Source organism: Numida meleagris, chromosome 6 (genome assembly GCF_002078875.1).
Source record: "Numida meleagris isolate 19003 breed g44 Domestic line chromosome 6, NumMel1.0, whole genome shotgun sequence".
In the NCBI taxonomy this organism is placed as follows: Eukaryota; Metazoa; Chordata; class Aves; order Galliformes; family Numididae; genus Numida; species Numida meleagris.
In genome coordinates, this window is record NC_034414.1 from 45,132,928 (window position 1) to 45,145,727 (window position 12,800).

The 12,800-nt window shown below is 37.8% G+C and overlaps 1 protein-coding gene across 7 annotated transcripts in view; it reads left to right on the forward strand.

Annotated features, from left to right (window-relative positions):
* The window catches only part of TDP1 (tyrosyl-DNA phosphodiesterase 1), a 38,575-nt gene that overhangs the window by 25,247 nt on the left and 528 nt on the right, over nt 1–12,800 (forward strand). For 5 of the 7 annotated variants that reach the window (XM_021402342.1, XM_021402348.1, XM_021402345.1 and 2 more), the window contains one exon: nt 7,304–7,418. The exons of the other annotated variants lie outside the window; for them this stretch is intronic. In XM_021402342.1, the coding sequence (XP_021258017.1) occupies nt 7,304–7,418 (115 nt within the window). The remainder of the gene's footprint in view (nt 1–7,303; nt 7,419–12,800) is intronic. 7 annotated transcript variants of the gene reach the window in all.

Consider the following 12,800-nt stretch of genomic DNA (forward strand, 5'->3'; position numbering starts at 1 on the left):
AAATGAGAAACATCTAATTTATCACTTCGTTTAGAAGTTTAGCTTGATTTTGTGTTAATGGTGTGATTAAAATACATGCAATATAAAGATGCTTCATGCAAGTAAATAGTGCTTTCTATACAGACCTTTCAGTTTTTTCCTAGTTATGTTACAGAAAACATGCAAATGTACAGGTGGCTGTACTAAAATTCATTGGTATAGGCGAGATAGTTTCATATTCGAGTTTCAGACCTCAGAACACAACTTAATTGCAGCAGTTGTTACTGTTTTTACTGAGAAATATCTGCAGAGACAAACATCTATACATATTTCTCTGTCTATCATAGGGATAAATATACTTGCATTTGAGTATCAGATAATTGCTTGTATTTAAGTTACACTGCTTGACTTGTGAAACTATTCTATGTATATACCCTGCAGAGTTAACTCAAACTTAGTTTGGTGTGAAGGCTTCTGTTGGTTCTCTGTTGGTATATTATGTACTACAGTAGTCTAAATGAGGGTGTCAGAGGTAGAAATAGACTAACACATTTCCAGAAAACAGTATTGTTTAAAAGTTTATTTAGAAATATACAGAATGCAAACTAGGCTAAGTGCTTTGAAACAGAACAAAAGCATTCCTACGTCCCAAGTCTCAACACTGTCTGGCTATTGGAATGCTGTTTTCATGCTGCTGACTCCTGATAGTTCTGTTTCTTCTGGCTGTTTCATGTAGTTTGATTATAGTTAGTGACACTGATTTTGATAGAAGTTAGGCTTGCATAGCACAAACATAATATTATTAACCTTAAAACTCCTTTAGCAGGGGGCTGGACATGGTGACCCTTCCAACCCCTGCAATTCCGTGATTCTGTTTTCTGCTGAATACAGTTTGGGAAGTAGATCGCTTCTCCCTTGCCATCTTTTGAATGCTAGTTTTTCCTCTGGTGGTGGTTGTTGGTTTTTGGTTTTTTTGTTTGTTTGTTTTTTTATGTTTTCCAGAACTTATGCTTTGAGGCAGGGTCTCAGCCTGGTGTGCTAATGTAGACTCTGAAATATGTTGAATGGTTGTTCTCAATGCAGCTGCAGCTGTCATCGTTCACAATTTTAGTGTTCAGTGAAAAATCAGCTGATGCTGATGTTAGATCAAAAGCTTCTCTTGATTAAAAAGCAACATTTATGGAATGGTCATATCCTAGTATTGGAACTGCATTTGCCTTTTTATCTCCATTTCTCACCTCTTACATCTTCGTTGTCATTCATGTTCAAGCTTGTTCTTTCAGCTGCTGGGGATTCCTTTCCAAAGATTGAAATAAATTACATCTTTAATACATACAACTTATTGAGAGAACCCATCACCTAACAGTATGGAGTTATTGTGGAAAGCATGTTGAAGAAATTATTTTTAGACACTCCCTGAATATTTATAGCGGAAAGCTTTTTTAAGAAATAGTTTGTCTAAGAAGTGGAAAAAGTAGAACCTTCTGCAGTTGTACCTTGTGTCTGGTAAGGTTGTAAGATAAACTGAGCTAGACCCATAGAATTGTATAAAAATGTTTGTGGAATTCTTAAATCTTTTCAGTGGCCTGTTGAAGAATGTGGTACTAGCCAGTGAACTGCTGGAAATATTAACTCAAATATAGTAGTTGCTATTAAACTGAGAGGTTACCTATCACTGCTGTCTGGTGGTATTGGATGCCAGAGTTACAGATGAATAATCAGCACAGACATCTAACAGTAGCACTTCAGATTCTGAAATGTCATGTTGATAGTAAATATTGACTGCTTCATAGTTGCCTGTGGGGAGAGGATTGAGCTGAAACTGGATTTGAAAGCAGTCGGACACTTGTGCTGAATTCAGACTGAACTGAAGTAATTTCAGTCATAGCTTAACTTAGACAGAGCGAACTTGGAAATTAATGTAGTACCACTTTACCTGTAGTACCACACTTTATCTGGTTTCAGGTGAAGTGTTGCACTGCGTAGAATTGATTGGGGACGGAAAATAAATATAAAATCTTGGTTCACTCACATTGTATGTGGACTTCAGGACATTAAACCTTGTTTATAGTGTTTGTAGAACTGTTATAAGGTTTTGAAATTCAGAAGCGGTAAAGACAAAACCACATATTGCAAGCAAAGGAGCTTTGGATATAGATACCTGAATTTCATTGTAGGGTTGTTAGGAATAAATAAACAATGGCACATTTAAATAAATGAGCTTCAGTATTGAAAAAAGATTTCTGTGTGTTCTGGCCAGAGAATTACAGTTACTGTCATGCTTCTTTGTATTCTTAATTCTTTACTGCCCAGACTAGTGAGTTTTTAAACATCTTTGCCAGAAGGATGGCTCTTCTATTTTTACCTATATGGGGAAAAAATAGTCCCATAATCATCCAAGTAAAGACAATGGAATCATCAGCAGTCTCCAGCAGAAGTTACTTCAGTAGTGACTAAGTACATGGGTGTTAATTCCCACTTGAGTAGGGTTAGCAATTTTATCTGTCTTGTGTGTTGTTTCTTATAATCTGTAATCTGTCTTTTGTGTTTGAATAGCAAAAACTTTTAAAAGCTATTCTATTTCATAGAATCATAGAATTAGCTAGGTTGGAAAAGACCGACAAGATCACCTAGTCCAACCATCCACCTACCACCAGTAACACTACTAAACCATGTCTCTCAACACAACATCTAAATGTTTCTTGAACACCTCCAGGGACAGTGACTCAACCACCTCCCTGGGCAGCCCCTTCCAGCGCCAGACCACTCTTTCAGAAAAGTACTATTTCCTAATGTCCAGCCTGAATCTCCCCTGGCGCAACTTGAGGCCATTCCCCTTCATCCCGTCACTAGTTACAAGAGAGAAGACGACAACCTCCAGCTCACTACAACCTCCCTTCAGGTAGTTGAAGAGAGTGATGAGGTCTCCCCTGAGCCTCCTCTTCTCCAGACTGAACAATCCCAGCTCCCTCAGCCACTCCTCATAAGGCCTGTGCTCCAGACCCCTCGCCAGCCTTGTCACCCTTCTCTGGACAGGCTCCAGGGCCTCAATGTCTTTTTGCAGTGAGGGGCCCAAAACTGGACACAGTACTTGAGGTAGGGCCACGCCAGTGCTGAGTACAGAGGGATTATGACTTCCCTACTCCTACTGGCAACACTATTTCTGATACAAGCCAGGATGCCATTGGCCTTCTTGGCCACCTGGGCACACTGCTGGCTCGTGCTCAACCGAGCATCGACCAACTCCCCTAGGTCCATTTCCTCTACACAGTCTTCCAGCCACTCTGCCCCAAGCCTGTAGCATTGCCGGGGGTTGTTGTGTCCAAAGTGCAGGACCCGGCACCTGGTCTTGTTGAACCTCATCCCATTGGCTTCAGCCCAGAGATCCTGCCTGTCCAGATCTCTCTGTAGGGCCTCTCTACCCACAGGCAGATCGGCACGTCCTGCCAGTTTGGTGTTATCTGCAGACTTACTGAGGGTGCTCTCAATGCCCTCATCCAGATCATCAATAAAGATATTGAAGAGGACAGGCCCCAGCATCGACCCCGGGGAACACCACTCTTGACCAGTTGCCAACTGGATTTAACTCCATTCACCACCGCTCTCTGGGCCCAGCCCTCCAGCAAGCACATTACCCAGCAAAGAGTGTACTTGTCCAGGCTGTAGGCTGCCAGCTTATCCAGGAGAATACTGTGGGAGACAGTGTTGAAGGCTTTGCTGAAGTCTAGGTAGACCACATCAACAGCCTTTCCCTCATCCACCAGACGGGTCACTCAATCATAGAAGGAGATCAGGTTGGTCAAGCAGGACCTGCTCTTCACAAACCCATGCTGGCTGGGCCTGATCCCCTAATGTCTACTTTAACAATGTATGCTGTTAAGGTACTAGTAAAATGCATGACAGTATCTTAAATTTTAAGATTTTAAATTTTAAAAGTATAAAAAAATACATGCTTTCCCAAATGAAAGAAGCATCTCTTAAAATTTCAGAATTTATTGCTGTGAGCGGATGTGTCAAGGAACAAAATCTGGCTGTAGAGGAAAAATTCTGGAACAACAGAATTTCTCTGAGAAGGAAAATTTAGAAGGCAGCATATTAATTTTTTTTTTCTCAAGATCCTGCTGATTTGTTTTTGGAAATGGCAATGGGAGCTGTCAACATCCAGAAAATGCTCAAAACAGACAAAATGTGTGAATAGTTTCAATTTCTGTGTGATCTTCATACAGAAGATAGACATGAGAGCTATTTTTAAAAACAAGTGAATCTCCTCAGAGAGCTTGAATGTAGGAATGTATTCTATGACTTGGACTTTTATTCCCGGATGTTTTTGAGGAAAACTTCTAAATAACATTTTGTTCAGTGTTTTCTGAATGGAACACTTCCATGGGTTAAATTTTGATGGATGAATGAAGCAATTTTGAAATGGAGTCTAGTGATGATGTGGGACGGCATCAGAAAAATAAGACTTAGAAGAGGGGAAAACATAGCTGGTGACTGGAAATAAAACAAGGAAGAAGAAAGCAGGGTGTAGAACAAATCCTGAGAAGATAAAGATACATGCTGAAGTAATAACAGTACAAAGGGGGGTTGTAGAAGAAATGAAGCAGAAACAAATGTGAATTTCTTGGGGGGAGGAGGAGGGAGGGAGGATAACAAACAAAAAAATAATCTAAAAATATGCTAGAATCTATATACTGTATGCTCTGTGGTGCGTTTTCTCTTATGTTGTGTGAAAAGCACCCAGTACGCTCCAGAGTAGAATAGATATGGCATTTGTTACTGATACTTGAATTAAATTAGTAGAGATTACTAAGTATCTATGTAGAGTCCAAGTAGTTGTTCTTACACACTCTGTTCTTTGATAGCAATTATTAATAAAAATTCTAAATTCAGTTGGTGCCAGGCAAGGATCTAACTTCAGTGCTCTTGGTCTGACATGTATATAAAGTTGATTCTCATATTCTACAATAAACTTATGATACACCAGAGAAGCATTGTCTACCGTTCTGCATTTCTCTATTAGCTCTGTCTCATCTATTAGATGAGAAAAAAGCTCACAGGGAGCTGGCTTCTCTGAGACTTGCTTTCCCTGTTATAGTTTGCAATTAAAATGTCAATTTACGCATGGTGTCTAGGGATGTACCCTACCCAGTTTCCTCACTGAATGAAGCTGAACTACTGTGGGATGTACAAAAAAGCTTTCTCCACCACCATCACTCCACTTACACAATTCCTGTGCTTTGACCTATAGCATTGTGTATTTCATGTTCTTTCCTCTACGTGCGTAAGTATGGCTACTTACATTTTTATGTGAAGTTTCTGTCAATCCCTGAGTGATGCCAGGATCATTAGAGGTAAAAGTGTACAATTTGTTGCATTTTTTTCTAAGTAACTCTGGATTCCATGTTTTATTATTCAGTCAATTTTAAGTCCTACTCCATAAAGTTTTAAAAATTGTAATGTATCTGTGCATTGGTAAATTTTGAACATACTACTTGCTATGAGGAGACTGATCTCCACAAAGGGCTGTAGGCTGGTTTTAAAAAAGTTTGTCAAAATTCCACTGACTTGAAAGGTATAAGAAGCGGAAGTTTAATACAGATCTTGGTTCACGTGGTCCTTGTTTATTTTTTCTCTTGTTCTTTCATTAGAAAGACAGTGGGATTTAATCTTCTCCTTGAAGTAATATGCAGTATTTCTTTATAGCTAGCATTTTCCTGTTACTTTGGATCATGAAGTAAAATAAGCTTCTATACTCTCGGGGGGTGTCTTGGACTCATTGTCATGGTTTTATGATTTTCGGTTATTGGTACTCCACATCATAACACCATGTAGTGAATGTACCTGGTTCTCAGAAGAGAAGGACTACTACATTCCCCACGGCACTTTGCTCCTCTGTTACCATTTTCCAGCTGGAGGGAAAAGATAAAAGCTCACAGTATAAAAACTTGCAGATCATGAGACCTCGTCCCTTTTCCGCCCGTCTCTCATCTTGGCAGCACCTCGCTCTCCAGCCGTCTTATCGTCGGTAGTAGAGTAAGGCCTACCTTGATTTTGGGACATTCTCTCTCTCTGTATTGGATTTATCAGCTTAAATTGTAATTATATTGTATTATAGTGTATTGTTTTGCATTCCGATATCTTATTTAGTAAATTAGTTTGTTTCTCCTCAGATTGTTGCCGCTGTTCTTTGCTCTCAGGGCCATCTCCTTACCCTTTTCCCCTTTTCCCTTTTCCCGGGGTGTGGACCCGTGGGTCCCCCATCCCCTTCGTCACGGAACCGGGCCGAACGCCAGTAAACCGTTGACAGTGATATAGCTTGACATTGTTTTTGGTAGCTCTCCCTTTTCTCTACTACTATGCTTCTGGAATATCAGTGGAAAAGGTGTAAAGCTTCTCTGTCTTCTTTGCTCTGTGTGGTCATATCAATGTTGCTTCCTCTAAATTTGTAAATATCTCAAGTGTGAGGGTCAAGTTGTTGGGGACAGATTCTTCTCAGTGTTGAGCAACAATAGAACAAGGGGTGGCAGGCAGAAACTGGAACGCAGAAAGTTCCATACTAAAACAAGAGTTTTCTGTGAGAGAGTGACAGAACACTGGAACAGGCAGCCCAAAAAGGTGGTGGAGTCTCCTTCTCTAGAGAGATTCAAGACCTGTCTGGATGCTTGGCTGTGTGACCTTCTGTAGGGAGCCTGCTCTAGCAGGGGAGTTGGACTCAATGATCTCTAGAGGACCCTTCCAACCCCTATGGTTCTCTGAAATTATTTACAACATTCACTTTTGATGAAGTAAAACCTCAGTATTGTTTAAAAAAATACTGTATATAGATGGAGCTATTCATTCAGCCAACATTTTCATTTGAATAAAATAGAATTACTTAGTACAACGAAATTTTGTTCCACTGAGGTGTGCTGCTGCCTGTGATGTACTAGGAAAGATATTAAGCAGTTTGGATAGAATTGTTCATAAGTAAGGCCACAACTCTATTTACATACTGAATATGGAAATAAATTGGTAGATGTGAAAGGAGCTGAGAAGGTAGAATATATTCAATAGGGATACCTTTGGGGCCAGGACAATTCTATTTTAAAAAAAAAAAAAGCTTGCAATAGCAGGCATTTATAATTATTTATAAATAACAGTAGCTGAGTTCTTATGAAAAGAAGTGAAGGTGCTCTAGTAAGTATGTTATCTCAGTAACAGAAGCAAAATTTTTGTTTATTAAAGTAAGCTTTGCTGTTGAGAAATCTGCTGTAAATTGAGTTTGTCTTTTTCCCCAAAAAGCAGTAAGTCTTTTTTTTCCTGTGTTTCCCATCCTTCATAGGGATTGGACAAAGGTTACTTTCATGTGAAAGGGAAAATGCTTTCAGAAGCTAAAGATTCAGCAACATCTTTTCCTGTACCTTTTGACCTGCCTCCAGAACAGTATGGAAGTAAAGGTAAGGTGTGACTTTGGAAGACAAGTAGGTGTATTATACAGGGAGTAAGTTAATCTGAGTACTTCAAAGTTGTTTTAATGGAATTATGTTCCAAAGCTCTATTTTAACGTTATGGTGGCTTGACTTTGTATTTGAGATGTAGCACTCCTACATTCTGCTTTAAAAAAAAAGAACTTAATCTTTTGGTTCTGATTTTTCTGTATTATTATCTAGGTTTTGAATTAATCTTGACTTTTCTCATGCTGGTAGTGACAACCATACTTCCATTAACGTGGGAGGTTTTGCATCTTTTCACCTGGATTCAATAGGACTCTGAGCCTTCCATTGTAGGACTTGCAGGAGTATGATGCATGTTACTTTTGTAACTTGCAAAGATATTGTATCTGCTTTAAGAGCTTCCTGCATTCTTTTACACTTGAAAGAATTCTTAAATGTTATTCTGTCTTTCCCAGTGTAGAAACTACTGGCTTAATGAAGAAATTATAATACAATCTATTCACTGTTGTTATATCTAGTATAGAACACTTTTAAATATCGATGTTTTTTCAGGGATGGGTGATGAACTGTGCCTGAGTTACTTGCTAACTAAAGGGAAAGAATATTTTATGTATTATAAATATTACTGACCTGGGTTTCAACTCTTCCTAATAACGTGAGTGGTTGCATATCAGCTGATATTCCGTTAAGTGCAGTGAATGTCTGTGCTTTTGGATGAATTTTTTGGTAGTGCTAATTGCAATTTGTTGTGCTTGGGAATACATATGCAGCAGTACCTGATTGGTAACTAGTATTGTCCTAAAACTTTAGGAAATTTTAAAACAAAGATTAAAAAAAAAAGTGTCCATATGCGTATTCTCAAATGCATGTAATGTGCGATCTTCCTTTGATAAAAATGTATATTTTTTTAATTCCCTGCATTTAATCTACTGTGTTAGTGATCTTCATGTGTATTTCATATGAACATAGAGGCTTTTTGCTGAATAATTTTTTCAGTTCTTGCATGAAAAAATTCTGTAGTGAATTTGCTTGTCTGTAATTCAGCTTCTGAGTTTCAGCTTTCTCCCGTGAAATGAATAGATAGAATTCAAGTTGTCTAGGCTTTGACTGTAGAAGCAGAGTCAGCAGCCTATAGCTTCCCACATTTTTCCTGAATATTCTGTTTCAGTTCCTCAGCCTCTTGGTGAAAAAAGTGTTTAAAGAATTTCCATATTAGGAATGGACTCATAAAATAATCAGTCCATAACAATACACTTATCAACTCCCTTAGTCTCTAGAGAGTAGTGGAGATTTATTTTAATGAAGCCTTGAGAAGCAGAAATGCAAGTAATTATCCTTTCCCTAAAGAAGCCATATTGACTGATCCCTATAATTGACAGAGAAAAGGCTCTAGGGGTTTTTCCATGAACTCAAGATTGTCTAAGCATGGGAAAGCAAATTATACATAGCTTTCATATAATCAGAAAACTCCTGTTAGGAGCAGGAAAGAAAAGAAACGGGAAGAATGGTAAGCAGATGGTCAGGGACGGGGCCATTTATTTGCTATGTAAAGCTCAAAGTAGAAGATAAGAATACCAGAATGCACTTTTTTCCTGTTTGTAGAAATTACAATCTTGAATCAGACATACTTAGTGATGCAGAATTGCATTGTATAATAACATAACAGGGAAAGAAAAGCAGTCCCTTAGTGTGTGGAAGTAATTGATTTGCAGTGATTCTTCTTTGTCATTCTGTCACAATGACTTTGTTGTATTAGCTGGTGTTCATCTGATAGGACTAGGCTTCCAGTGTGAGAATTCTTATGCTGCAGTAAATGCATCTCAAATCTTGAAAAACAATAAAATATTTCTTAGAACATACAATGATAAACTCATCTGTAAATGATGCAAATGATCTGTCTAGTTTCATCCATAATTTGTAGACTTAATCCACAATCTTTTAAAATCTTTTATGTTCAATAACACAATGATCTGGTGCCTCTCCTTTTCCCCTCATCTTGTGTAGCAAGAAGGAAAAAAATACATAGATTTGGCTTGCCTTATTAGTAAGACAGCAGGCTTCATTCTAAAACTGAAACTTAGGCAAAGCACAAAAACATGGTTTCTTAGAGAAACGATCTTGAAAACATTCTTACTCCTCTTCTTTTAGCGATTTGAACTGTATACATTGAGATCATCATGAGAAAGATAGCTTCTTGGTTTTGCCCTGCCCTCTTCTCCCAAAGAAATAGCTTATCCTCCACTGAAATGTAATCATAGGTTACTAAAGTATGTGCTGATGTGGCTTAAGATGTTGCTGATGGGGTAATTACAGTATATTACCTCAGTGGTGCACACAACATTTTCCTGTTTTTTTTTTTTTCAGTTGTATTTCAAGATTGCACAGAGGTGCACTTTATATTATAAAGTTAAATTCCACCTGCTTGTGTCAGTCTTTCATTTGATCATAATAAAAGGAACATGGAATAAAACATAACTACTTAACATAGTTGGTCGCAGTATAGTTCTTTTGGATTGAAGTGAGGAGTTTGTAAGACATCTTCTCTGGGAGAAATCATATCAGAAATATTTTCATGGTACATAGCAACTTGATTTAACTACATAGAATGGTGCTTGGTGGGAGGAATGTGGACACTGCTTGAAAAAGCAATTTTTGGATACAAAAGTTAACAGAAAATAATGGTTGTACAGTCAACTAACCCAATGAATAGGGAATCTGGTTTACTTCATACTATAGTAAGCTGCTGTATATTTTTACTACCTTATCAGCTTCTTTTCCTAGTGAATTGCACTTTCCAGATACATTTCAGTGTGATTAGATTGCTGCTTTAGTGGTTCTGCTTTCTACTTGCTTTTTTTTGTGTCGGGTGACCTCACCAGGTGAAACATTTGAAGCATTTCACTGTATTGCTGTTTTGCTAGATTTCTGTAATAAGTGTGTGAGTTTAATAAAACTGAAATCTTAGTGCTACTTACTACTATGGATGTTTTGATGCAACTTGACTACCTGCTGTGTCCAGTTTCTTATCTTCCCTTTCATGCAAGTACGAATTCATAGTGGTTGTGATGAGAACATTACTGATATTAAAGGAAAAGACCTTTCAATCTGCAGAATACATAGTATAGTTGACAGATAAACCTACAGTCTGACCATGGCCACTGTCTTTTGTTCATCAATGTTTGAATTAATGTATATTGTCTGCTCCATTAATATAACAAACTCCTGGCAAAAGCTACTGCTCACCATCATTGCATCTTGTTTCCCATGTAATGATTGGTTAGTATGGGAATCATTGAGTGAATTGTCCAAAGATTGTCTTTGTGTAATAACTAAGATTTAATATCCAAATTTACTTGAGAGCCTCAGGAAGTCAACTCAGACCATAGAGTTCATCCATTCAGGCATATATTCAAAACTTCATCTCTGGTTTCTGCAACTTTGTAAGACTTGTTGGAGTGAGAGTTGCTTGTTTTGTTTATTTTCCTCATTGAGTGCTCATAGTCCTGGCATTCAGAATTCTGTTGTTTGGAAATATTGGAAATATATCCAATATCTATGCCTCCTCTGCCTTCTTCCACATCCTGAGACCTTTTAGGTATGACTTTTTTCCTTGAGAGGAACGGAAAGAACAAGATAAATTGTTTTTAATATCATATTCTGCTCCCCTCAACAACAACAAAAAGAGGAACAGAAAAGAGATGCTGAAGTAAATTGGCACTTTTTGCAAGAGGGATTAAGTCTGCTGTTACTAAATGTGTTAAAAAAAAATTGAAAACCATGACAGTAGAGTAGCCTTTCTCTATATGTGACTACGTATTTCTTCCAAACTACATTTTTTTTCCAACTGGGGGGCTTGTGAAATGTTGTAAAAGAGGCTGTAAGTATCCATTCTGTGTTGAGAAATCAACAAGGAATAACTCATCCAGATCTCCATTTGCAGCGCAAAAGACACTTGCATTTTAAACTCTCAGAAGAGAATAACGAAGATGCTTTAATTGTATTTTATACTTTATTATTCAGTTGTATGTTCCTTTAATTCACAGACTTTTTGGGTTTGGCTGTACATACTGTACTGCCATCTGTCATATGCCGGAGAACATGAAGTTTTAAGATGGCTTGCATACGTGCCATTGACCTACACAATATACTGTATTTGTAAAGTCCTGTACATTAAAACTTGCAAAAGTAAAACTATCTTGTTGTACCATTGCCAGCTCGTGATTTCATATTCTATAGCATTGACTCAAAATGTGTATGTGGGGGGGGGAGGGTAAGGGGGGGGGTTAAATGATTAATCAGATGTACTTGGAAAAAAATATTTTTCTCCAGGGCCTGTCTTTGAAATGTGATAGTCTATTCAGTTGTGAGAGAATCTTCAATAGTCTGCACAAATATAACTGAAACAGTGCATTGTCCAAGATTTCAGGTAATCTTGGAGTAGCAGTGGGGTAGAAATGCCACCACTTGTTTTATTGTGAACTAGCTGTAGTGCCAGAGTTCTGCTGCTTTACAAAGGATCCAAGGAAAAGTTACACTGGGTTAGAAAATAATTCCAGTAAGGTGTAGTTGAGACAATTAAGGTATCAGAAGTAAAAGACTAGATTTCAAAGGTATGAAAGTGTTTAGCACACTTGAAAAAATACATAGTAAGGCTATAAATAGGAATAGTTAATCTTTTTTGTTTTGTTCCAGAATATTAGCAGATCTAACTTTCAAAAGCTTGTGGTATATATAAGTCAGTAAGGAAGTCATACGGCGTTTGTACATGGTCGTTGTCTTTCTCTTGCTGCTATTGCTCCTATTAAGTAATAAAAAATTTTAAATCTTACCTGATGTTAAAAATAACTATATTATGATTTGTTTCATACATAAAATACCAGCTTTCTAAGAAAAAGCAGGCTAGGATTATGTAAGATTATTAGAGGAACAAAGACAAAGGAAAGAGGAGATTCTATTTTAGTAGGAGCAGCCTGAGAGAAGTAGAATAATAGCTTGACCTCAGAGATCAGCAGTTCTTCTATGATACGTACATAGGGGGAAGAACCTAGAGCATTCTGCAGAGCCAGCGATTGGCTCCTGTTGCTTTGCCTCTTCTCCTTCCTGAATTTTTCCTTCCCAAGATTTGGAATAGCTTTGTATTGTGAGAAGTGAAGAGGGGGAACAGTCTGCTGCAAACCTGTTGCTCATCTGTAGATGTAATGCTTAAAGAAGTGAGGTGTAAACTTGAACATTTTAGAGTACATGCAGGCTTATTCTTACCTCCTTTTTTAAAAAGAACTAAAATTAAAAACAAACAAAAAAAAACAGTGAGTTGAAAATTTGCCTGGGAACTTTTACCTCTCCTGTCTTTCAAAGGGAAGGGAAGAAGGCAGGTCAAAATTTTAC